The 26,726-nt window shown below is 42.6% G+C and overlaps 2 protein-coding genes and 1 long non-coding RNA gene across 7 annotated transcripts in view; 1 reads left to right on the top strand and 2 right to left on the bottom strand.

The window, feature by feature from the left end:
- LOC125910552 (caspase-12-like) overlaps nt 1–2,085 on the bottom strand; it is a 14,359-nt gene extending 12,274 nt beyond the window's left edge. The window contains exons 1-2 of one of the 2 annotated variants that reach the window (XM_049614169.1): nt 1,227–2,085; nt 72–321 (exon numbers count right to left, since the gene is read on the bottom strand). In XM_049614169.1, the coding sequence (XP_049470126.1) occupies nt 72–279 (208 nt within the window). In that variant the 5' untranslated portion in view covers nt 280–321; nt 1,227–2,085. The other variant, XM_049614170.1, reaches the window with a different exon arrangement.
- LOC125910604 (uncharacterized) overlaps nt 1–26,726 on the top strand; it is a 430,115-nt gene that overhangs the window by 306,528 nt on the left and 96,861 nt on the right. The window lies entirely within an intron of this gene.
- LOC125910505 (caspase-1) lies at nt 4,305–25,034 on the bottom strand. Of its 4 annotated transcripts, XM_049614165.1 has the most exons (11): nt 24,927–25,034; nt 24,062–24,328; nt 21,706–21,768; nt 19,746–20,000; nt 16,199–16,308; nt 15,190–15,363; nt 13,846–14,083; nt 13,172–13,336; nt 11,888–11,997; nt 10,271–10,374; nt 4,305–8,552 (listed from the first exon to the last, which is right to left on the bottom strand). In XM_049614165.1, exons 1-10 carry the CDS (start codon nt 24,931–24,933, stop codon nt 10,276–10,278), a joined length of 1,488 nt encoding a protein of 495 aa, XP_049470122.1. In that variant the 5' UTR covers nt 24,934–25,034; the 3' UTR covers nt 4,305–8,552; nt 10,271–10,275. The 4 variants fall into 4 exon arrangements, with proteins under 4 accessions (XP_049470122.1, XP_049470123.1, XP_049470124.1 ...); XM_049614166.1 differs by lacking the exon at nt 13,172–13,336; XM_049614167.1 differs by lacking the exon at nt 19,746–20,000.

Here is a 26,726-nt window from a genome sequence, read left to right as displayed (position 1 = left end):
AAGAACACAGAGACCGCATAAGGAGCGCAGATAACCAATGAGTTACCCGTCCCTTGACCCGAGATACTCACCTAAAGCCAGCTCGCCTTTGGGACCGAAGATACTTTTCACTAACATTTTTCCTACTATTTCCGATTTCTCATTGAGATCATCAATCAGGCCTTCAGTCTTATCCACGATGAGGTCCACTCTTTTCCCTAATGCACGTAACTCTTGCTTTGTTAACGCCTTCTTTCCCTTCAAGTCCTCAATAAAGTCGTTCACCGTATTGCCGGCCATCCCCGTTTTATCGTAGGGCCGGACCTTGGGGTAATGTCTTGTCTGTGAGAACAATAGGGTTTTAGGTATGGACAGACTTTAGATATTGGATTCTAGGCCCATGGGTCTCAAATTTTAACATGCAAAAGAATCTGGGAGCTTGGTAAATAGAACTTCCTCATTCCCAGAAATCTGACCTCAGTGATCAGGGTGGAGTGTGTTATTTTCATTTCCCCCAATGTCTCAGATCATGGCAAATCTCCTTGCCCAACGACCACACTTAGAGTAGCACCAGTCGCCTTCAAGATTCTGCTCTTTTACAGGTGGAGGAAGTGAGGCTCACAGAGAGAAAGCAGCCTCACTAACTAGCTTGGTGATGGCTGACTCAGTTCTATCTTGGTGTCACCTATGATCTCTTTACTTCCTGTCACTTTTATCACTACTCGTTTAAAAACCTGCCATCATCAATAGTGTACCAGTAAAGCACGGACATATTAGCATCTGTGAAAGGACCCCTGTTTGTGTTCCGAGGAAGGGCTGCAGGGCGACTCTGGCCTCAGAGACTGAGAGAACACAGTGTGGCTGGTTTGGTCCCTGCTGTTCATGAGAGGTCACACGGGGAGCAGAAGCGTGGAGGAAATGAAATGCCCCATGGACAGGCCCTCACCCTGCTGAGGACACTCGTAAAACGGGTAAGAACTCTCAGTGTGAGTTCACAGAAAGGGCTAAAATCATAGCAAATTGTTAAGAAGATAGCTCCAGATTTTTTACATCTCCTTCCTTTTCCTAGAAGGTCTAACTTCTTGCCTAAAATACTTTGTCTGCTCGCGTACTTGCCACCGTGCCCTGAGCCCCTATCCCTTACATCCCCAGAGTACCTCGCGAGTCCCCCTTGTCTCCCCCACTCCTCCTCCTCCTGTAATTCCCTCAAACACGGCCATAAACGATGGAAAACTGGAACCACTCACCGGCTATTGCTGCTGAGGCTCTCTGGGCAGGAAAAGGAGTGAAAATGAAAGCAGCCTTCTATCTTTGCTCTTAGTGGATTGGCTGCTATTACCTAAATCTAAACGGGAAACTACAGCTTTTCAGGTTTCTTTGTCTTTGCAAAGAAAGGATTTGACTCGTCTTCTGATCTATACCTTATTTCCTTTGAAAAACAGGAGGCAAAACCTGGCTTTTCTTTCTTCTGTCTCACAGTTGCTGTGTTCTGTTTTGCAGTGTATTTTTGACACAGTTAATAAGTCAAATAGACCCTCGTTTGTCTCGGTGCCATCTGTCAGCCACCCAATGGCAGAGAGGCCTCACTGGACGGAGGTCTGCTCAACCCCTGAATGACGTGTGAGTTTGCAAGGCTTAACTGGAGTTGGAAAGTGACAAACAGAGGTACTCCCTGTCACTATTTTTAAAAACCCAGATAAGCGATCTTTTTTCTTCTCTTGTTCCTCATCTGCCCGCTTGTCAGTTCTGGGGAAAATGTGTATATTTCTCTTGGTTGACTCTTTTACTTAAAATTAGAGTTTTTTTTTTTTTTTTAACATGGGTTCGCAATTGCAATTAAGTAACACAGTTTTATGAAATGAAATAAGATCATCCACCCAAATAGTCTCACACTACAAAGTAACCCCAGTATATGCTTAGCTCGCATCATTGAAAGTTTTGTTCCTGTGCTTGTAAAAAGCACTCAGTACAATACTGATTTTGTTGATGGCCTGCATCTCCAGTCTCTTTGAACCCTTTGCTCTGACTGGGAGCTCACCTACGACTTGATCTTGCCATCATCATGCAGTAAATGGACACTGCAATTCTCTGTGCCCGGGTCTTCAGAGGCATGGCACTCTTCCCCCTCTTGGACACCTGGGCTGGATTGCTAGAAGATGACAGACGTCACGTGGAGAAGAGCCCAGTGGCCCCGGGCAGGCCATCGGAGACCAGCTTCAGGCTTCCAAAGCCAGACGTTTTACAAATACATAAACGATCCCAGAAATGTCAGTAGGTTCCCTTCTGTGTGCCGGTGATCTCAGACAAATGGAGAATCCCAGAGACGAGAAGGACCACATGGGTGACTGACCCACTGAGTTTTGGGACAGTTTGTTATTCCCCAATAAATAAACACATTTACCTCTAACTTTTCCCTCATCTCGTCAGCCATTTGGTTTTTACAGTTTCACAACGTATGACAGATATTTATAAGAATCAACACATTAGGAACTGTCTCAGTTTTTTGATGTTAGAAGCATTTCCTAGAGATATTTGCTCCTCTTCCAGAAACCCTTCATTCATTTGCCTTCCAGATCACAAGCCTGTCTTCGTTCTCCCATGACGTCACTGGCTGCTTTTCTTGGTGAACTTGGCCAGTGACTTCCCATCTCAGGGCCTCTGCTCTGTCTGTCCTCCTTCACTCAGCAGCCTCAGGCAGCAGCTTGGTTTTTGGTACCGTTTATACATAGGAGGACAGCACAAAAGTTTCCCCTCCAGCCCATGCCTGCCCCCTGAATGCCGGGCTCATATAGCTGGTATCCAATGGGCATCTATTTCACTGCCTACTAGATGTCTCAGTGCCCCCAAACCTACCCCCTGTTAGAATGTTTTCCATTTTATTCTTCTAGTGTCCAAGAGTAGAACATTTAAGTCCTACACTCTTTGTCTCATTTTCTCCAATTCTGTCGGCTTTACCTTCAGAACGCAAGGATTGCCCTCTGCATCTGTCATCCAGATCTGGACTGCCCTCAACTCTGAATTTTTGCCATAGCCTTCCAAGTCCTCTTTCTGGGTCTACCTTGGCCTCATCCTTCCCATTCTCATCTCCACCCGGGAGCCAGACTGATCTCGATAAAATGTGACTCTGACCATTTAATTCATTCATCCACTCAACACTGTCTACAGTTTTCTATCTTAGAGTAAAAGTAGAAGGTCTTTTATAGCAATGGCACGTTATATAGTCTGGACATGGTGAATTCCTTGATCTCATGTCCTAACTTTCCACCACTCCTCTTTGTCTGTGGATTTCCAGCCATCATCTCCTTGCTTCTGCTCAAACACATCAAGCATGTTCCCTGTCTCAGCCCATTTCTCCTCGCTTTTCCCTCTGTCTGGAATGTTCTTCCTTCCTTCCCATGATGGGCTCCCTCTCTACATCACGTCTACTCTGCTGATAAACTGTGTATTTATTTAGTTTCTATATATTCTCTCCCTGTTCCCTGTTAAAGTACAAGCTCCATAAGGAGAGGAACTTTGTTTTGTTCTCCAGTGCCAAATGCCTGCCATATAGTCATTATTGGATATTTGTAGTTTTACTGAGTGAGTGGATATTTTACTGATTTTGTGCATTTTAAAAAGTCCTGCCCTTGGTTTATGCACCTTGTTTTTTTTATCATCTTTGAATTCACTTTTTAGTTTCATTTTTTAAAATTAATTTCTAGTTAGTTAACATACAGTGCAGTATTGGTTTCAGGTGGAGAAGTCAGTGACTCATCAACATACAGCACCCAGTGCTCATCACAAGTGCCCTCCTTTTTTTTTTTTTAATGTTTTTTTATTTATCTTGAGGGAGAGACAGAGAGCACAAGTAAGGGAAGGGCAGAGAGAGAGTGAGAGAGAGAATGCCAAAGAGGTTCTGTCAGCACAGAGCCCCATGCCAGGCTCAAATTTATGAATTGGGAGATCATGACCTGAGCGGAAATGAAGAGTTGGATGTTCAGCCTACTGAGCCACCCAGATGCCCCAACAAGTGGCTTCCTAAATGCCCATCACCCATCTAGCCCATCCCCCACCTTCCATCAACCCTCAGCTTGTTCTCTTTTGTTAAGAGTCCTTTGTGTTAGGGGGTGACTCAGTGACTCAGTCGGTTGAGCATCTGATTTCGGCTCAGGTCATGATCTCACAGCTCATGAGTTCAAGCCCCATGTCAGGCTCTGTGCTGACAGCTCAGAGCCTGGAGCCTGCTTCAGATTCTGTGCCTCCCTCTCTCTCTGCCCCAACCCACTCGCATTCTGTGTCTGTCTGTCTCGAAAATAAATAAACATTAAAAAAAATTTGTTTTAAGGAAAAAAAAGAGTCTCTTGTGTTTGTTTCCTTCTCTTCTCTCTCCCCTCTTCCCATATGTTCATCTCTTGTTTCTTAAATTCCACGAGTGAAATCATACAGTATTTGTCTCTCTCTGACTTATTTCGCTTAGCATAATACATTCTAGCTCCATCCACATCGTTTCAAATGGCAAGATTTCATTCATTTTGATGGCTGAATAATATTCCAGTGTATACATATAATACATCTTCTTTATCCAATCATCAGTCAGTGGATATTTGGGCTCTTTCCATAACTTGGCTCTTGTACATAGTGCTGCTATAAACATTGGTGTGCATGTACCCTTTGAATCAGTATTCTTGTATTCTGTGTGTAAATGCCTAATGCAGTTGCTGGATCATAGGGTAGTTCTATTTTTCTTAACTTTTTAAGGAGTGTCCAGACTGTTTTCCAGAGTAGCTGCACCAGTTTGCATTCCCACCACAGTGCAAGAGGGTTCCCTTTCTCCACCTCCTCACCAGCATCCATTGTTTCTTGTGTTGTTAATTTTATCCATTCTAACAGGTGTGAGGTGGTATCTCGGTGTGGTCTTGATTTGTGTTTCCCTGATGATGAGTGATGTTGAGCATCATTTCATATGTATACTGGCCATCTGTAAGTCTTCTTTGGAAAAGTGTCTATTCATGTTTTCTGCCCATTTCTTACCTGGACCATGTATTTTTTGGGTGTTGAGTTTGATAAGTTCTATTTAGATTTTGGATACTAACCCTTTATCAGATATGTCATTTACAAATATGTTCTCCCACTTCACAGACAGCCTTGTAATTTTATTGATTGTTTCCTTTGCTATGAAGAAGCTTTTTATCTTGATGAAGTCCCAGTAGTTTATGTTTGTTTTTGTTTCCCTTCATAGAGTTATATATCATGTCTTGATTCACATTTAGGCAATCTCCATCCTTTTAAAACAAAATTGTTTTCTTAGCTATTCCTACTACTTCACCTTCCAAACAAAGTGTATAAATAACCTATTAAGTTCAATAAAATATGCTATTATGTTTTCTTTGTTGTTCTCTTGGGTTTATAGATTAATTTGGGTGGGAAATTGAAACCTTTATATTTTTTTGTCTTCTAATCAATGGGATTATATATCTCTCACAGTAGTTAAATCTTTTTATATATATATATCACTCAAGGATTTTTTAAAATATATTTTTCCATATATGCCTTGTGACTATTTGTTTAGGATTATCTTCAAGTATCTTATGTTATTCTCTTCTTACTGCAAATAGAGGCTTTAAAAAAGCAAACACTTCCTGATTTTCTTTGGAATACAAGAATGCTGTTAAATTTTGTATACTGATTTGAACTCTTGCAAATCCAAGGAGTTTATTATTAATTGGAAGAGATTTTTAATGAATAAAATCATATTTTTCAAAAGCAGTAATGATTTTATTTCTTGTGTCCCACAGTTTTTACTTTTGGCTTAATCGGCTTGGAACGCTAGTGCAAAATTGATTAGAAATCTTTTTTACTTGTATGTTATATAAAGATAATACTCAAATACTTCTGCATAAGAAGGCTACAGATTTTCTCATATTGTTTTTCCTCTATTTCTATTTTATTGGTAGGCTTTTTATTAAATATATGCGTTAGATTAAGGAATTGGTTTTCTTCCTGTTTTCTTAAGGTTTTAATTTTTAATCTTTTATTTATTTATTTTTTTATGTTTATTTTATTTTTGAGAGAGAGGGAGATGCAGTGTGAATGGAGGAGGGGCAGAGAGAGAGGGACAGAGAATCTGGAGTAGGCTCCAGGCTCTGAGTCATCAGCACAGAGCCCGATGAGGGGCTCAAACTCACAAACCTTGATATCATGACTTGAGCCAAAGTTGCTGCTCAACCGACTAAGCCACCCAGGTGCCCCTATTTTTTATTATAAACAATTTCTGAATACTACAGAATGCCTTTATAAACTTCTTAAAATTATTGCATCTACTTTTTCATCTTCTTTTTTTGAGGAACGCTACCATAAATATGTCTGTTATTACACTGTCACCCCATTCTTAGTGTAAATACTAGTATCATTAAATACTAGTTAATAAGTATTAATATTATTTCAGTTATGGCTAGATTTTCTTTGCTAGCATGTTTTTTAGAATCTTTACATAAATTTAATGAAAAATCAGCTGATATTTTTCTAACTTTTCTTCTTCTGTAATTTTGTTTCAGTTTTGGAGAAGCCTTGTAAAACAACTTAAGAAGTGTACTTCTCTTTTTGATGTGGAAGTGTTTATTTAAAGTAGAGCTCATCAGTTTCTTAGAAGTTTTGTAAGACCTGTCTACAACGATTTGGGTCTATTAACCTTTTCTGCTGTTAGATATGACAAATAAAAATTAATTTCTTGAATTTTTATGGATCCATTCTGCTTACTTTCTTGTGTATTAATTTACCTTTTCTGGAAAAATTTCCATATATTTCCTGTGTTATGTATGATATTCTCTGTTTTTTTTCTGTATATTTTTGTCTGTATTTATTGTACCTTTGTATTTCTGACACTGTCTTTGTGCTAATTCTGTTTTTTCATTTTCAGTCTTGCTGAATGTCTGTGATTTGATTCATCCTGTTAAAGGGCCAGCGTTTGCTTTAATGACCTGCTCAGTCCTTTGTTTCCTTACCATTTTATTCGTGATTTCTTTTTAATCTTTATTATTTGCTTACTTCTTTTTATGTATTGGTTTACTATTCTTCGGACTTCTCAAGTTGAATGCTTCGTTCATATGTTTTTCTTCCTTGTTTTTTATGTGTTGTACATCTACACTCGTATATGTATATGAATTATGTATGTGCATTTATTGACTGATTGATTTATATATTTCAATTTTGAGTTGAGATGTGAGGCAGTCTTTCTGCTAGTGGATTTCTAATATTAACACTCAGTAGCCAGAGAATGAGGTGTATATAATATGTGTCTTTGGATCTTTGTGATGTGGCTCATGTTTCTACATAGGTAGGCCAAGTCCAGAAATAAAAACATCATTAATCTTTGTAACATTAGTTACCCGTTGCAATTCAAAATTCACTTAACCCCTATAGTTCAGAATCCCTGCCATTCTAGTCTCTCCTTGCTTTGAAGAGGCAACACAGCACAATGGTTAATAATTCTGATTCCAGAGTGAGTCTGGGCACTCCTATCTTGTTGTGGCCACGTGCTGACTGTGACTTTGGACAAGTCAGTTAAGCTCTATGTTGTTTTGTTTCACTGTCTGTAAAACAGGGATGTTGATAATTACAGGGCTGTTGTTATGATTAAATTAGTTACTTATATACAAAAATCCCTCACAATAATCAAAATCTTTACATTAATCCTGACATACAATTGATCTGTATAAATTTAACTATTATAGTTACATTTGATATCTAGAGCATCCTTTTATTTTTTTAAATTTAGTTCAGCCATGTGTTAAAATATCTATCCAGCATTCTCTGTACGCATAGCAGAAGTGGTACATCTCCTTCCATAGTAGTTCTGATGGCCATGTTGCCCAAATTCCTCTACCAACATTCATCCCTCCAGAACTGTGGATGTTGTCTTTTCCATTACTAACACCCCCCTTTCACTTTACTGCCATTTATGCAATTATATTTGTATTTCTCTACAAATACACTGACTTTATACCGTCTTGAATCAAAGCCCAACTGATCTCAATAGCCAAGAGCTTGCAAGGGATAAAATTTTTCTGAAATGTGGAACATGCAGAGTCTGAGGAAAACAATAACAAGAAAATTAACTTATGGGAAGAAAGATATATGGGATTAATTTGCTGAAATCATAATAGTTTACTGAGGAAAAAAAATGAGCCCAACAGATCATGTTGATTAAGTAATGAATTAGAAAATTTGTTCTACATCATCATATAGATCCAGGGTTTGAGAGTGTACAAATGGGGAGCTAATTTACAGTGTTGGTCTCCAGATGGGCACCGTCTCCTTTCACCTTGTACTGAGGGCCAAAGTCATGGCCAGCTGTCTTCACCCAGTGACATGCAGAGACTATAGGAGTCATTAAGCTGGAAAACCCAGCTTGCTTCTTACACTTCATTTCCAACCAGCCACCATTTTAATTGAAATTGTATTCTCTTTTGGAGGATTTACAGGGCACAGTTTAGTTGTTTTCATTTTTATTGAGATACCAAACGTTAAATGAGTGTGTTGTGCTAGCTAAGGTACTTTTCCAGTTGGTCAAGAAGGGCTGGACTGCCCATGATTGCCTGAAGGAGAGAAAAAGAACAGAAGGTCACAATAGTAATCCCCAGAGGCCTTTAGTCCATCCCTTATTATGATTCTTTTTTCATCCTCTTCTGGGTACTTTTTGCCACTTCCTTTGGTTTATATTTGTGACCCTTATAATCTGTCTGCTAAAAATACTCAGTGTGATCTTTGCCAAATCTGTTATGAAATTACATCATTTCTCTGTGCAAAGCACTTGAAATATTGTCCATCTCACTGGGCATAAAATATGTAAAACATTTACCATGTGACCACCAAGGTCCTTGTGATCAGGCTCCCCACTGCTTTTCTTAGGTTGTTTCAGCCATTTTCCCCAATCTCATCTGCCTCCAGTCTACCATCGTTTTGCAGTTCTTCAGACATGTTAATTGCATTTCTGCCTTAGGGTGTTTGTACTTGCTATTCCCTGAGCTAGGACACTTTTCCCCCTGCCCATGATACCACAAGGTTCCCTCCCCAGTCTGTCCATTCTTTGTTCTGATTTTACCATTTTATCACTTCAAAGAAACTTTGCCTGATTAATCTATAGACAGCACTGCAGCATCCACCTTCTTGTGTCTCTTTAGTCTCCTTTATCTTTCTTCTTAGCTCTTATCCCTCTCTGACATAGGATATATTTCCTTGTGTATTTAGAGTCTGTTTCCACTCGCTAGAGTATGAGCTTTCTCAGAGCAAAGACTCCATTTATTTTGCTTACTGGTAGGTTACAAGCAACTGGAAAGAACCCGGAACATAGTAACTGCTTGAGAAATGCATCACATCAATAATTCAATCCCCAAATGTGGTTCTACTGAACTAATTAGGCCTTAAAAGCTATTATACTGAGATATCTGTGCAATTATGGAACCAAATTGTCAGAAACCAGAGTATGGGTAAATATTTAAACTACTGAGATAAACGTTACGATAAAATATAATTTAAATTATGTGTCTGAGAGGGATACTAAGAATTGTTTATAATGTAGAATGATATAAAGCTGCTATGAGGGAGTAAAATAATTGTTGGGTCTAACCTTGATGTACCCATTCTAAAGTAGTTTGCCTAATAATAATAATAATAATAATATGTTGAGATGGGTGCTTGAAGGGGTTTTGATACTTGAGTAGTATTTGCAGATCTGAGACCACACTCTGAGTGTTCTGAGATCCACACTGTGAGAACAGCTGGAGAACCAGAGTTGGCCTCACCACAAGCTTTACAGTCCCGGATAGATTTCATACTATGTGATGATGATAGCTCAAAGTAGTGAGGGAGTGCATGCCCTCAGAGGACCAAAGTCCTGCTTTCTCCATGGTCAGCTCCTCTGTGTTCTGTGTTTTCAGGATCTGAGGCACTGTGTGGTGACTGAGCGTGAGGGAGGGGAGGGCTGGTAGAGAATGAGAGATGAGTATAAGTAATAATGGAAGCGTGAGCACATTTCTATGTTAATAGCTGCTACCGTGTGTCCTTCGTAGGTTATTACTTCCTGTCTTGCTTTGGCTTCTCTCACTGATTGACTGACGGATGGATGGATTGTGGAGGTGGAGGTAAGGGCCAGATGCACATTAAGTACAGTAAAAAACAGCAACTGATCGCCAGACTACATCAACAAGGCACACTACTGTGACCGTCTCAGCTGTCAGCTGCCATGGGTCACTGGACCTCACCACCCGTATTACTCTCCCATTCACTTCACCTGCCAACAGCTCTTGATACTTACTATTTTCAATTGCCAGGGAAGAGATAGAAGTATCTTGTCATGGATAGTCGTTCAATGGTGGGCATCTGGGCTCTAACATTTGGTTTTTCAAATGACTGTTGTACCTAAAACCAAAAAGAGGTGCTAGGTGAGGCCTACCTCTTACGAATTCTCAGAAAAGATTTTCCACCTCGAGCCCGAAAATTCTGGGCATGCAGGGTGCTCCCAGGACTGATGAGGCTGGTCCCATGGATAGTCTAATTTCCTGCCACTGCTGCCTTCCCTCTTAAAAGTGACACCCTCTGTCACAATAGCTCTTTGTCTCACATACTTTATATCTAATCCAAGGCCTTTCAAACTTCCATTTCCTGTTTTCTGATCTATAGGTCTAATGACCAATTTTCCTTTGGGGTCTGTTCGTGAGAACTCGGTTTCGAGAATTCTCTACGTTCTACATCCACCAGGGCTAACTCCTCAATTTAATGAGACTCAAATCCCAGGATTTTGTTCTTAAGTCTGGAACAATGAACAACTTTCACATCCCCTCCACCAACCTGACCTGAAGTCTTTTGACACGGACTGATCAATGAGATCCTACTTAACCTAGATCGACTATTGCTAGTCTTTTCCTAGAAATGCCCTTCAAAGTGCAGTGTATAAATCCTGTTTGTCAACTTGCTAAGTTCTTATACAAATCCTGTTTGTCAACTTGCTAAGTTCTTATACAGACCCTGACTCATGTCACACTGCAGTCTTCTCCAATTTACTAATGGTGTAGCCTTCTTTGTCCATAAGAGTGTACCTGTCCTCTGTGTTTTTGAATGGAAACACAACACACTTTTCCATGTTCTTAATACCAATCCCTTTCTCCCTAAAAAAGAGGGGAGGAGCATATATTTATTATTCATGCATTTATTCACTCAATGAATATTAATTCCTATGTGCCTGAATGTTGAGGTGTTTGGCAAATCCCTGCCTTCATTAAGGTCTCATTTGAGTGCGTGAATGCAGTTGAAAAAGAAACAAATAAACGCATACCCTGAAGGCATGCATGCTTGCGGGAGCTACAGAGGGAAATAAACTAGAAGAAGGAGGACCCAGGTATGTCCTGAGCTGGGGAAGGAATATCACGTCTTCCCTTCTGGACCACTCCATTCAAAGAACGTCTTCTCCTGTCTTCTCTTTCACATGTCCTCAGTCTTTGTCTTTACGGATCCTATCCCAGCAATCATCCCTCTTACAAGAGTGTAAATGCTCCACAGCCTTATGTCACATATGTCTCGTTCGCCCCCTTGTTGCCAGGATAGAACCCACCACCAAGTATGCCACCCAACCCTATTTATTTAATAAATTAAACAATGAAAATTAATCTAAATACCTCCCACTCTTTGAAATGTAAGAACTTAAATCCCATGAGAGACAAGCTTATATTTTCTATTATTGTTTAATATATTTTGATCTCCTGCTTCTACACATTGATATTTTTTTTCTGCATCAGGTTTTAAACACCTAGATGACAAAAACCAGGTGCCACTCTACTTGTGTTTGCCTGACATTTCTGCCACTGTCCCCTGAAAAGCAGATAATAACAAAGCCCCCCTAAGCAACACGTGACTAGAAGAGGAGAGACAAGCTTACCTTCCGAAATACTTCCTCCAGATGAGAGCACCACGAATACTTTTGGAAGCACGTGATGAGTTGTGTAATGAAGAGAGATCCCTTGTTCACGTCTCTCCAAGACACATGATCTAAGGAGACAGGAAGCAGTCACCCTTGGGCTGTGGCCTTCGCCCTTAGGTTGCTTACATTTGTTTCTAAAGCATAGCGTGGTAATTCTCTCAACATGTTGAGGAGAAGCACTTATAACCCTTTTCCACAGAGGGGAAACAAACCAACACACCAAAAGCTAGTAGAGATTGACCTAATGGGGCAGCTCATCAGAATTGTGGGAGATGGCACTGTATTGTTAGGACTGACTGACTTTTAATTACATACCCTGTGTTCATCTGCTTGAGAGATAACTGGAATTATCACATTTTAAAACAGAGGCAACAATAGAAGCTCAAATGGATTCAAGAATGTCCCCGTGTTTACACAGGTGGCTCTTCACAGATTTCATACTCTCCTTTCACAATATAGCAAATAAAATAGATGAACAGACCCAAAGGAAACTCTTGGAGGGGATCGATATGTTCATGGCATAGATTGTGGTGATGATTTCACAGATACATACTTATCTCCAAACTCATTACATCATATACACTATGTATGCATAGTATTTTGTATGTCAATTATGATTCCATAAACGGGTTAAAAAAGATGAAAAATAAAAATTTGCAAATTAAAAGCACTCAAATGTCAGGCTTCTTCAGGTAATTATGTTGAGCTCAAGAATTCTACACTGTTCTATTAGTAGGGTCTAATAAGCCCCCTAGTACCATTTTGTACTCCTCTAACAGGGCATCCAAATCCCTTGCTGGGGTGTGTGATGGCATACCGACAGAAAGTATCAAATGGGAAATACAGAGGCAAGGCTTGCCCTGGATCCCTGGAAAAGGGCAGCCAGTCCCAGGATCCATAAAAACTCTTCTCAAAATGTTGACTGGATTCAATAGAAAACTGAATCCATCATTTATGTTAAAATGGCTTATGGTCAGGGGGGTTCCTTCCATTAGGTTGTTTTAATGTTTGGTGTGCCTTTGACTATAAAGCATTGCACTTATAATAAAAGCACAATTTTAGAACGTATGGGGGATAAAAGAATCTTTATCCCCATAGAACAGACAAGACAAAACATAAAAGACATCAACCCTTAAAATTTGCTTCAGGTCATTGTTGCACAGAGCCTGTCTTGATTTTCTAGAATCACTCAGAGCTGGCCTCAGGTCCCCCAATCCCTGTCTGCAACAGAAGGACACGTACGTGGGGTTGAGGAGCAGAAAGCGATGAAGTCCTTCTCCACGTGGACCCTGTAAACGGCGTCGTCCTCTAGGTTGTCACCCACCTGTGAAAGGCTGCTACCCATCTGTGTAGTGCTGTCCATTGGGGCCGCTGGAGAGTCACTGACCAACAGTTCCCCCAAATTTTCTGTGGAGACATCGACTTGCTTCATACTGTACAGCTCCGAGTATGTCTGGTCCAATTACCCACCTCTTTCTTGTTAAATATTTATTCTAACCAGTTTCAGACACACACACACACACACACCACTCTGCCTTTCTCTCGTGTTGTTGAGCAATGTGCCCACTAATGGTGAGAATGTCATAAAACTGGAAGAACCCATTTGCTAAGACCAACAAAGGAGTTAAAGCCTCACTTGCATCATTTCAGAGAGCAGACTTAGATTTTTCGCTAAATAATTTTTGTTTCCTTTTTATCCCCCCAAATGCCACTCCACAAAACCTAAAAGACCCTGGATTAAGTCAAGTAGAGATGTGTCAGTTGACAGGGCATATTCTCGTGCTACCAGCCCCCTAGGTGGACTCTCCTAATAGTTCAGTTTGGTTTCTGTGGCCTGAATTGGGTCTACAATCGTTTCCTCTAGAAAAAAAATACACATCACAGTTCTCTGCAAACAGCTTCATCTCAGAACTCACCACCTCTGCAGGCCTGGACGATGATGACCTTGGGCTTGTCCTTTAGACTAAGGCAGTTGCGGTTGTTGAAAATCTGGAAGATGGTGTCATAAGCCAATACATCTGGGTCTCCTTCAGCATTGTACTTCGTCCCACAGATTCCACTCAGGATGCCATGAGACATGAACACCAGGAATGTGCTGTCCGAGGACTTGTGCTCTGGACGGGCAGCAAATGCCCTCAGCTCTGATTCCATGTCCTGAAAAAGACCTCCAAGTCTCACTTTGACAGGGACAAGCATTTCAATTAGCCTGACCTCCTACTCCTCATGCACAGTGTTAAGAAGCATCCGTGGCATTCCACGTGCTGTGCCTTCTCCTGGTGGCTGCCCCATCTTCCTATCATGGAGCATTGGGTGGAACTTTCTGCTCCTGAGGATGCTATGTAAACCATCCTCTGGATACATGTTGCACTCGCCTCCCGTCCCTTATGTAGTTTTTCCTTTCCATCTCTGTCTTTTCTCTCATTACCTGATCAGAGTTTTGTGTCATAAAGGCATCACACAGCTTCCCTTGTAAAACCCATCCCACGGTGCTTAGAATGAAATTGAACCGTGGATGTACGAACACCCTCTCTCGCCCTGCCTCCTCCTCTCCTGGGCTGCGGTCACCATAGTCTTTCTGTGGTGCTCCTGTGCCAGCTTTCCCATTCCATTCAGACTTGTCACTGGGAATGTATTTCATCCACGCCTTTCTGGACCTGTCTTGTTCCATGCACTGGTGTGCCTCGTTCTCTGTTATCTCCTCAGAGAGGTTTCTCTCGACCACCCCGTCCAACGTTCTTGCTCCCCACTCACCAGTTTGCTCTCATGTTTCCTTTTCACTTGCTTTTGACTCTTTTCGCTCTTCTAGAGACACCCTGAAATTTTCTGTTTTGCTTACAGATTGATTATTCTCGCTAAGTGCACCTGGATTGTGGCAGGTGGGAGCTTCCTGTCTCATTCACAGACCTGTACCCAGTGCCAGGAATAACCCCTGGGACACAGTTGGGACTCAGTACATTCGTGGCAAGTACATTCTTGCTAAACGCTCGTTACTCTAGAGTTTTCTGGGCAGTGTTGGGGCCAAGTCCTAATCATCCCACTTAGAACATGCCAATCACTTTGTTCATTTATGGAACTGACGACAGTTAGAGCTCAAAAGAGGCATAGATTTTACTTTCTCGTACTTTCATTTTATAAATACACACACACACACACACGGCTTCAGGTTGTCAAAACATTTGCCTAATATGGTAACACTAATGTGTTAGTAGCAGTATGAATGTTGAAGACGTACTTGTTTGGGGCAAGTTAGGGGTCCCTACCTTAGCAGTGAGTTCCTCCTTTACGTGCACACTGTAGCCAAGGTCTGTAAGCAGCCTCCTCATCCCTGCAACGTCAAGGTCAGCCCCCTTCCTGAGAGAAAGATGATCGAACGTCGTATTGCATATGATGAGAGCCAGACGAGTACGATCCTTTCTCTCCTTTATTGGGTAGATCTGCCAGAAATGGATTTGCAGTGAGTTCAGTTTGTCTCCCTCTCCTTTGAAAGCCTCACCCACCAGTCCCTGTTACGTGCTAAGGGCTCATGTAGCTGTCCCAACCCCTGAACCAGAAGACCCTGCCTTCTTAACTCTTTACAGTGGATTGAGTTGACAATGGAAAGAATTACAAATTGGAAGTAAATGATCTTTTAAAAGCCTGGAACAGGACCCAGTATATATCTGCGATGGTTACTCAGGAATCTCGAGGGCCCTCGAATACTTCCTACTGTCTCTTCCTCTCTCTTCTCTGCCTGGTCTCATCTTTCTTAGAATTCAAGATTCAGATCAATTTTTGTCAAAGCCGGGAGACACCTGCCAGTGGCCCCGGCTAAAAACGATTGCATCAGTGATCCTTTGCCTTTGGTAACATTATTATTCTGGTACTGGTTTTTGAAAACATAGCAACATACAGTGCTATGCAGGCTTCAATTATATTTTAAAAATATGCATTATATCTAGGATTTTCACTAGAATGCAAACAATTATTACTTGGCCATATTCTCTTATACATATTTTGCATCCATGACTACACCTAAAATTGTCATAAATCACAAATAGATACTAGAACAAATAGATGAACAAAGTGAGAAATGTATATTTTATCATGGGGTTGAAAGAGAATTAGAGTCTATGTGAGGCCCCATGATTTCCTCCTTGCCCAAAGCATCTATGGGTAAGATGACCACTGCCCCCACTCCCCAAACTTTGCAGGTAGTGCTTTAAGAAACCGTGTATTTCGTGAAGACAGTTGTTTCTCTCTTATTCTCTATTTCACGGATGAGCACAGCACCTCTTCAGCCCTCTGTTTACACAGTTTCACGAAGTTTTCACGAGGACAAAGCTTGAGAGCATCTACAGATTCTTCTGGCTCAGCCGGCCCAGGCATGTTATTCACGCTAGCTGCAGGATACATCACATGACATAAATTATGAGATCTGCCTTTGTGACCCAGTTACCACTTCAGAAACTGACAAAGAAGGGAAACTATGGGCAGAAGATTTTTTAACACGTAAGGGTTGTGACTATATCTAACCTCTAGTGTGAGGAGATGTATTTTGACTAGGAAAGAAGGGGGGGGTTTTTAGTAGAGAAAGAAGATCCACCTGAAAGTGCAATAGTAGATTCTGCTAATTCTGAAGAAAACGCCTTGATAATTTGGGGTCAAATTTAGCCTTTCCACCTTCAGCAGAAACAGTTTGATTTTTCTAGTGGTTTTACTGTAGGGTCCTCACTATCCAAGTAGACTTTCTATCGTCTCCGAGCAAGAACATATTGAGCTAATATTTATTGGAGGGCTAGCCATTAGAAATGTAATTGGGCCACCTGTGCAATTCAAAATTTTATAATGTCCATTTTAAAAAAAAACTAAAAAGAAACAGATGACATTAATTAATATTAATTGGCATTAGTACTAACATTAGCACTACATTTTAACATGATATGTCCAAAATATCACCCTTTCGGCACGTGTTACCAGCGAGGAGTCAGGCACCCAAGCCAGGTATGGCTAGTGGACGTCCTGTGGGACGGTGTGCAGTTTTGAGCCCATTCTTTTTTCATGCAATACACCCCAGACACGTAATGGGATCTTGAAGTGTGTACCATCCAGCTGTCACTTGGCCCAGACTCTTGACCTTTCCAGAGGAGACAGGCTTCGGTGACTTGTCGCCAAGTTGTGAGGTCAGCTATGTAGAGGGTCACTGCTGTGTAGTAACTCTAGGGCTGTGTCCAGAGACTCTACTGTGCTCTGGTGACACTTGCCCCCAGGTTGCTGAGTAACTCGCGCTCAGTTTTCAACCAGGTTTAAAAATGTGAGGAAATCCCTCCTCCCTTGTGGAGAAGTTTGTCTCCGGCTCATCCTGACCCACTCCCTGGAGAAATGTAGTGCTCTCAGACCCCGCTTGGCCTCACTTGACAGAGATTGTGCAAGACACTTGGAAAGTCCAGAGCTCCCCGCACCCCAGAGAAATGAGGAAGAAGAATTCATAGACAGAATTTAGAAGTTTGCCAAGAGCTATTTGAAAAGGAAGGATTTTGTCTATGAAATGGGTAAACTTTTGTGTTCACTTACATGAACGAAGAACACCTCTGATTTTCTTTTATTTAAATGAGAAAAGCAATGTTACCCTGTATAAAATTTTCAGTTGTTTATATTCTACACTTTTTTTTTCTATTTCACTCATTTGTTTCCATTAGTTTTTAAATAATATTTTTCTGATAAATGTCTTTCTAAATGCTAAAAACCTGGAGAGGCAGCAGATTACAAGTCTTTAAGGAAACCCAGCTTTCTGAATCTTTTTTGAACAGTGACACATGCTCTTCCTTTGTATTCTAGAAGATTCTGCCAGTGAGAGGACATATAGGGTCCTGGGATAGTCTCTGGTCAGAGTACGTTTTCTCATCAAAAGAGTTCTTGGTTTCCAGATTGTGTCCAGCTTTGGGGAACACTCTAACTTAACAAATGTTGGCTCCTAATGACCATTATGTATCTACAAATAGATACTGTGTTTGCAGATGAAACTGGGAATAGATAGGATTTCCATCTCATATTTAATGGTAAGGTTGGCATGGAGATGAATCCATTCAATACCCCATAATAAATATTATAGTGCAGCCTGCTTCCCAAAGGGAGTTCTACTCACCTAGCAGCACAGTGGAAACAAATGAGAGAATTACGAGTTGAGATAAAAATTTCAATGTGTTTGTCTTATCTGTTACCTAATGAAATGCTCCAAGAACCCCTTAAACTGATACAAAAAGAGAGGGTCTGGTACCAGGTATGACAAAGCCATCCCTTTGGGAGGTAGGAACCCAAGTAGTTATTTTTTTGTAGGAATAACCAGTGTGTGGCACATTAGCCTGCCCAAGTGTGAGCTTGTTACACGAAATGAACTAGTAGCTTGGATTCCTCCTCTCCCCACTCCCCTCAGTACCATGCTAGGAACCCTCAGAACCCTATCCATGTCCAGAAGGCTTGGCCAATGTCCAGAAGGCCTGGCCAAGGTCTTTATGTCCTACAGAAGGCCAGCTCGCCCAGCTTCCCCACCTGCCTGCATTCTGGGATCTCTCTGGAGGCTCCGTGTGCAGAGGGATCCCATGGAACCCCTGTGCCTGCCTCCCACCTGCCATGGATTCAGCTGACGGCCTGATGTATTTTCCATTTAATGTGCATTGTGATGCCTGGAGTTGCTAAAATTATTTTGAAGCTCCCGTGACTTCAGTTTTGATTCCCATTTGCTGAATTATCTCTGATTTTTTTTAAATCCACATTGTCTCCATTCCATGTCAGATTTAAGGGAAAGTAATAAACCTGCCGAGGGTCCAATTTAAATATTAATGAGGACACGGCCCAGGCCACCACGTTGGACATCCATCAGACGGGCGTGTGAGTCCTGCTGGTCAGGGGCGCCCCACCTCCAGAAAGGACTCTTTGAAAAAACTCATTTGCTATAGTGAAGTCTCTATAATTTCTGTTATCATTTGTTAATTATTGCTTATTTTTATTAGTATATTGATAAGCTCTGGTATGCAGGACTGAGAGTTCAGGTTAAACACTGTCGTAAATTAAGTGTGCCACTAGTGACCTTGGACCCGGCGAGATTTGGGCTCTAGTAATATAATTCAATGTAGATCAGAAGTTTTAAAATGTCCTAATAGATTGGACACGTTATAGGTGTTCTCCTGATCCTATTTTGTAACTTGCAGAAATGAGTGAGCCCTAGAAAGGTCTAAATATCAGAAGCAAAATCATAATTATGATAAGTAACATTTGTTGCCTGCACATTCTTCATTTGTTGTATTCATCCTGTATTAATTACGTGCCTGCTATGTGGCTGGCACTCTGCTGAGAGCGATTACTCACTTGTGAAGAAAACACTTGTGCTCTGGGTGAAGAGACTTGGTGGATTATAATCCTGTGTAATCAGAAGGGAACCCTGGAGAAGAGTGACTGTCTTAGCACAGAGGTTACCAAAATTGTCACCATTTCAGAGATGCTGAGACTGGTGCCCAGGGAGGGAAAGAAGCTTGAATGAAATCACAGAGTGTCTACAGTGACAGGACCTGGGTTCAAGGTCAAATATCCCTCACTGCAAAGTGTCCACAAGTACCTCTTTCTGAGAGCAACGTACATGTAAAGACTGGGCTTCTTAGCTCATTGGGGATTGGATCCCTGCCAGCAAAAGACAGGATGGCCTCCAAAAGGACAACGACAGGTTTAGTGAAAACCGCATTCTAGTAATGAAGGATGGCAAGATTATAGAGGACCCTGGAGGGGCTTTGGAGGTGACTAGACTCCAGAAAATTTGAGATGCCCATTGTAAGTGACTTCAGTTTACCTTCTAAACTGGTAGAATGCTTGTCCATATTAAGGAAAGTTTGGACAATGGCTTGACCTGCCTCCTTGGGTTTCTGACGCACTGAGTTCAGAAAGACCCGGGGCTTGTCTCCAGGTTTGGCATCATGAAATTTTTTCTTTTCTGCTTCCTCCAATTTCAGGACATCTTTCTCCACCAAGTCTTGCAAAACGCCAGTAAGGAGCTCTTTGCCCACAGATTCCAAAATCTTAAATGGGTTTTTGTCGTGTTTGTCCTCTGTAGGAAATACAAAGACCCCTTCAACTATGGGCACAACTTAGAGTCTTGCTCTGTCTCTAGAAGGTTCTCCATTATGGGAAATAACCCTGAAAATGCCTTCTGACTATTTCACCATCTACCCCATAAACTACCTGTACTCTTGCACTGTACCTGTTGAGTTCTCTCAGCGCATCAAATTCACACTGGGCCCACGGGCTAGTATTTAATGGCTCATCACCACCTAAGATGAGGGGAGGGGCTTCTCATCTCTCCTCTTTGACACTGGGCCTAACGCTAACTTCCCAGCCACCTACTGCTTTTACATTTCTCTTTCTCACAGTGATGGTGATGGCCCATTTGTAATATCTGCTCCAAGGAAAGTCCATGCTGTTACCTACAGCTGTAAATTTGTTTCCACTAGAATGTACTATCTTTTCTTTCCTCTGTATGTAGTTTCCTTGGTAAAAACAACATGTCTTTGAATCCACATCTCATTCCCACATCTTTGTGCTTCAGATACTGACAAACCTGCATATGCCTCCCAAATGTATAAATTAATGAATAAATGAGCGAATGCATCTAGAGTTCTAATGTTCTAAGATCTTGTCTCAAAAAGAATTCTTAATTGAAAATAATCTGATGACTCATCTTTCAGTATGGTAGATTAATTTGCTACTGTGTGGGATAGCGTTCTATCCCCTCTTTGCCGAAAGGGGTAAATGTAGTGTCGTTTCCATCCCAAAATTTTCGGCTAGCTTTAATCTGATGGTGGAAATTCCTAAATACCTATCTTTCATATTTCATGTACTTTCATAAGATCATTAAAAGCAGGAGCTTTGTTTGTCCTGTTCGTTACCTAGAGCAAGATCTCTGACACAATTGGCATCTGTCAAATATCTTTTTAATGACATGGTATACTAGCAATTGTGATGAAATGAGTCAGTAAAATAGTATTTTAACTAACATTTACTGCATGCATCCTGAGTCAGCTACTGTGATGGCATTGTACCTATGAAGAAGTGAGACACTTCCAAATTCCTCATAAAGCTTAAAGTCCAATGGGGGGACCTGGGGGAAGGATGGATTTATTTTTATTTTTTCCTTTCTTTCCTTTTTTTTTTTTTAAAGACAAGAAAAGTATAGTAAATGGCTGAAGAATCCTAGGCCACTATAGGAATAGGGGTTCTGAAAAAGAGTAGTAGAAATAAAAGCAGAGAGCAGGGTCTGGATTTGAGAGAGGAACCAGTAACCTTGGCCGCTTCTTGAGTGTCGGAAGTGAGGAGAAAGAAAGAACTGAAGATGATTTCAGGTTTCTGGTGTGAATGACTGGGTGACAGTGGTGTCATTAATCAGGACAGAGGAAACTGGAGGGGAAGCAGGGCGGGGGGAAGGATGACCAGTTAGGCTCGGGGCGCAGAGAGATAAAAGCTGTCTGAGGGAGCCATGAGAGCATATTTCAGTAGGCACTAGAACAGGGAAGTGTGGTGTTCAAGTGGGTAGTCAGGTTTGGGACACAGGTTTAGAACTTGTGAGCATAAACATGTTAGTAAAGCTACGGGGATGGCCTCTGCTAAAGCACATGGATTAAGAAAAGAAAAAGGCATCAGATCAGTTCATGAGAATTACCCATTGCCCTCTCACCCTGAGGTCATCCCATGAACCTGTATATAGTTAACATCAGGAAAGATGCAGTTCGATGTTCTTGCTTTGGAAATACCAGTACCTGGAAGAGGAGGAAACGCTACTTCAGAGTCCGTGGTGTTCTGAGAATTTCCAGATTGTGGGCCTGAGGAAAGATTAAGGACATTAAAATAGTCACTTCTCATGTCTCAGGAATCTTGGCCAATGTGATGGAGGCTCCCCTTTGAAAGTACCTCCTGCAGGCCTGTTCAAGATGCGACTAGCTGAGAACCACACCCACCACCGAGAAGCAAAAGCCTATACACCTTCGTGGCAGAACAGATGAGTCTCTGAACGTGGCTCTTTCTGCTTTCTACGATGAAAGACAGAATCAGATGTAGCATCAACAGGTCTCTTACTTTATAAGTTTCACGGTGGCTCCTGGGGTGACCCCTACTGCCTACCAGGTGTGTGCAAGGAGTGTCTAATGCAGAGCCGGGCTGGGCTTTAGAGATACCTAAAAAGGACAGGCATCTGCTTGTGGACACTTAACTTTGCCAAGACGTACCACAGCAGAAAATCAGGACGAGGTGACCTCCTGGTCGCCCCTCAATCAGTGTAAAGTCAGTTTCCCAAGTATCACAGAACAAGAGAGTGGCCAAGCCAGGCTATGAGTGCAAACCTGTCTTTGTTATCATGCATAGACTCTTAATCAAGTATGCCACATAGGGCACTGCACGATAACACAGGTGCCAGGATCCCTAACCACCGCCTCAGTTGCAGTATTCGGTCGCATCAAATCACTCAACATATTAGTAAATCCTCTTCGGTAACTTTTTTGATTGTCAATTTTAAAGATAAGAATTTAATTGAAATTTGTTTAAGGTTTTATAAGGATCTCAGTAGAACAACACCCACCCGAGAAGCTTATTCCGAAAAGTTTAAGAATTGGCATAAGCTGACAATTGAGAAATACTCCCAACTCTTTTTTTCATGGTACCTATTGGAGACCAGATTTCCATCTACAAACGGTGGTCCATTTCCCTGCTGTGAATGGAGGACAGCCGCAGGGAACCCCATAAAACTTCAAGCCCAAGGTAGCACGCTTGGCTATCCCACCCATCTAGACTGCTGGAGTAAATTAACCATCAGTAACTTCAAGAGCATTTTCTGGAGGAGGCCTTTTATGGTAATAGAAAGTCGGTCTTCTTATGACCAAGAAATTTCTCTTAGAAGGATCTCTCCCATTAGAGTGCATCCGAAAATTACATCTAATTGTCATGTTCTATGGGCCTAAAAAGATTGGCAGAGAGATGAGGGAGAGACAAAGCCCTATACCCCTCACTGAGGAGGCACCATGGGACAACTTGAGAGGCACACCCCACACATGGGGAGTCACAATGGGTTATACAAGTGCCTCTAGGGTCCATGAACTGTGGATGGAAAGGAATGGGTCAAGGATGAAGGCTTTGGCTATTCTAAAAGTATTCTGGGCCCTTATTGTTATTTGTTGGTTGTGTCTAATTTGGGGGATATGTTAAATGAAAGAGTTACTGAAAGATAAATGAGAAGTTCATTACTCATTGGTAAATGCTTGCTGGGTCACTCAGCAGGCATAGGCTTCCCCCAAGCCCCAGGAGAAAAAGGCTTCTCATTTTCAAAGAACATCTTCTCTTTCTAAATGGCTTTGGCATGTGCGAGAGAGACCAGGGGCTGGACTCCCCTGGATCTCCTGTGTTTGCTGTGGGGAGGGACTAAGTGAGCACAGGAGGGGCTGCTCAGATGTCTGAGCCCAGGATTAGGCCCTCAGAAGGACTGGAGGTGGGGGTTTGGGGAGGCTCACAGAATGGTCTGCAGCCGGGTCCCACACTAGTGGACAGTCTTACTTCGAAGAAGGTGGGAGGGGGTAACTAGAAGACAGAGTCCACTTAAAATCTTCACTTTTCTGTAAGCGCTGAATTTATTCTCTGAGGGCTTCACCATCACCGAAATACATTTTATTCCTCCTGGAGAGCACAGTTTTGGAGAGGGGTTACAAAGTGAATTTGATTACAGACCTGAAGTTCTTATGTCACATGACTATGTTCCCTGGACTTTAACGAGAGAGAGAGAGAGAGAGAGAGAGAGAGAGAGACAGAGAGAGAGACAGAGAGAGAGAGACCTTGGCTGATTAAATGCCTTGCCAGGGTAGCTGGAGAATACAACATGAAACTTTTCAGGCTGCTCTCATGAACTTCAACAAATCAGCTGCCACATATTCCGGATGGGGAATGAGCTTCGATCCAAAGAAGGCTACGGAGGCCAGGAACAAAAAAGAAAGAGGAGACACAGAATAGAGCCACCGATAGAGAAATGGGGCCCCGAAGCCAGAAACCAGGAAGTTGTCCGCAAACTAACACGAGCAGGGAAGAAACCCAGTGTCAGGCACATGAACTTCGGTCTGAGTCATTGACTCTTACTTGAGGAGAGCCCCAGCGTCTCTGCAAGGTGGGTGTCTTCCTCACAGATGTGACAGATAACGATCTGGCACGCCCGTGGCCCTTTTCGCAGGACGCTGTCGATCAGCGCTCGGGCCTTATCCATAACTGTAGCGTTTTCACATTTCACTCTCTCCATCTCCTCCTGGTTCAGCACATTTTTCTCGAAGAGTTCATCCAGCAAGCCGTTGACTGTCCCCATGCTGACTGAGTTGATGAACTGCTTCCTCTTGCCCTTCAGATCCTTGTCTGGTAGGAGAACAAGGGTTCGTCAAGTCACAAAAACGGGCTGCCCGCCTCTCGTGTCAGCAGCAAGGGGTAGCCTACTTTGGGTTGAATCAGTAGGACGCCCCCTCCACACAGTGCAGGAATCCTCCAGCCATGCACCCCTGTCAGTGCTCCCTGGGCCTTGCCCGTACGTGCTCCCCGGACGGCCTGAAATCACACTGGCTCCCTGCCATTCCTATCTGGAAACCCGGCATGGTCCTGACATGCCCCGTGTTTACTCAACCCTGCACGGGAAGATAAAGAGGCAGCGCTCTGTTCTCCCATTCCCTGTGGTGCCCACCCCGGGCCGATCCCGCACCTTCTACCAGACTGTGGCCCTTCGAATTCAGTTAGGATTGCAAAACCACAGGATACCAGTAAAGCCCCAGCTCCCTTCTGGCCCTTGCCTTTCCTTTCTGCAGGCTGTGGAATTCTCTGGAACCCCTCTCCTTTCCCCCTGTGCCCTCCCCCCTGCCTCTGTGCCCTCGCCCTCAATTCTGATCACCTGAACATTCCTAGAAGTAAAAGCCAAAACTGTTTTTCCCCAAGAGCTGTCCTTTTAAGACAGTGCACGACTTACCGGCCATGGCTTTTTCCTGTCAGCCTCGGTGGTATGAAACCGAAAGCATTTTCCACCTTCCTTTTAGCAGGGTGTGTACATGTGTTGAGAAATAGCCACTGTTCACGCATTCGCATCCTGTTTTGTTTTCCTCCCCCCTCTGCTTCAAGAGACAGTCAGTTCTCTGAAACTTAGACTGCATCGGGGAGTGTATCTTCGGGAAATTTCTTTCACTTGCACTTGGAGAAGGTCGGAGTAGGAAGAGAGGGGGCTCAGAGAGCCAGGAACCAGTGGGAAAAGCTGTATACAGTGAAACTCACACAGTGCAGACTTGCCCATTCATTAGGAATCAGCAAGTGTGATGGGGAAACGTAACTTCTGCTTTGGCATCGTACTCAGTTCATTCTGGCTGGAAGAGAACAGCATAGACTGATGGCTGATGAACCACAGGGGTTTGCTTCCCCCAGCTCTAGAGGCTACAAGTCTGGGATCAGGGCCCCAGCACCCTATTGGGGTTGTGGTGCTGGCCCCTCCCTGGGTCTCAGGCTGCTGACTTCTGGCCGTGTCCCCATGTGGTGGGAAAGGAGCTCTCTGGAGCCTAATTCTGTTCAGTTCTGCCCCTCATGACCTAGTCAGCTTCCAAGACCTCACCTCCCAAAACCATCAACCCTTTGGGCCTCAGCTTCTCGACCTACGATTCTGGGAAGGACACAGACATTCAGTCTATAGCATTTGGGGAAGTTGAGCCACAGCATCCTCTGTCCATCCTGCAGCTCCTGGCTGTGCTTCTGGGAAGTAGGTTTGCTTTCAGGGATGGACACATTTTTCCCCAGAATCTAGTGTTTTCTTTCCTGTTGCTCTTCCCTGACTCTGAATTTACGGACACCGTAGAGTCTAAAAGCCCAGCTGCGGACTCCAAATCTCTGACTTAGCTTTGTAACCACTCATTCTTGGGTAAGATGCTGAAGTTTCCCCTGCTTTGCTTCCTCTCTCTGTAAAATGATTTCATAAATAGTGCACACTGACACGGTTCTGAGCATGAAGTGGGTGAAAATGTAGAAGCTGCATAGAACAGGGCCTGGCGGGTTGTAAGCCTACGATCAGCGCTATTGTTATTTGTAACACAGATATTTCTCACTAGAAAAAATGGCGAAGGTTAATTATTCTCAGATTATCTAATTAAGCTTGTCTTTTTAGGTTTTTGACATCTGGGTATAGTTGACACACGGTGTTACGTGGGTCCCAGCCTACAACCTAGGGATCCCAGAAGTGTGTGCAACACACTGTGCTCACAAGTAGCCACCATCGGTCACCACACAACACTGTCCCAGCCCCACTGACTGTGTTACCTGTGCTGTGCCTTTAACTCGCCTCAGGTTAAGTTTACCTCTTGCGAGAAGCCTCCCGCCTCTCATCCATTCACTCAGTGAGCAAATACATACAATGACCTAGTCTGTCAGACACTGTGTCTAGATGCCAGGGGTTCAGTCAACACAGACCATGGTCCCCTGCCCTCGTGGTCGCAGACTCCAGAGGAGAAAACAAACAGGAAACCTAACAGGTAACTAGGATATTCAGAATGTCACGGCTGTGGTGAATGCTAAACAGAACACAGGAAGTAGGAGGTGAGCTGTGAAATACTGGAGGACACACTGAAATGGAAGACACAGGAGAATGGCAAGACCCAGAGAAGCCACTGCTTTCTGTAAGCACATATTCAATATCCCGGAAGTAAAGTCAATAGAGCCATTTTATTTTCTAGATCGATTTTGTGGAAGATGGACTGATAACAAGACTAAGAAAAAATGCAGATATTAACCT

This window comes from Panthera uncia, chromosome D1 (assembly GCF_023721935.1).
Source record: "Panthera uncia isolate 11264 chromosome D1, Puncia_PCG_1.0, whole genome shotgun sequence".
NCBI classification, from domain to species: domain Eukaryota; kingdom Metazoa; phylum Chordata; class Mammalia; order Carnivora; family Felidae; genus Panthera; species Panthera uncia.
Note: the sequence above shows the minus strand (reverse complement) of the source record. Positions and strands in the feature narration are given on the sequence as shown.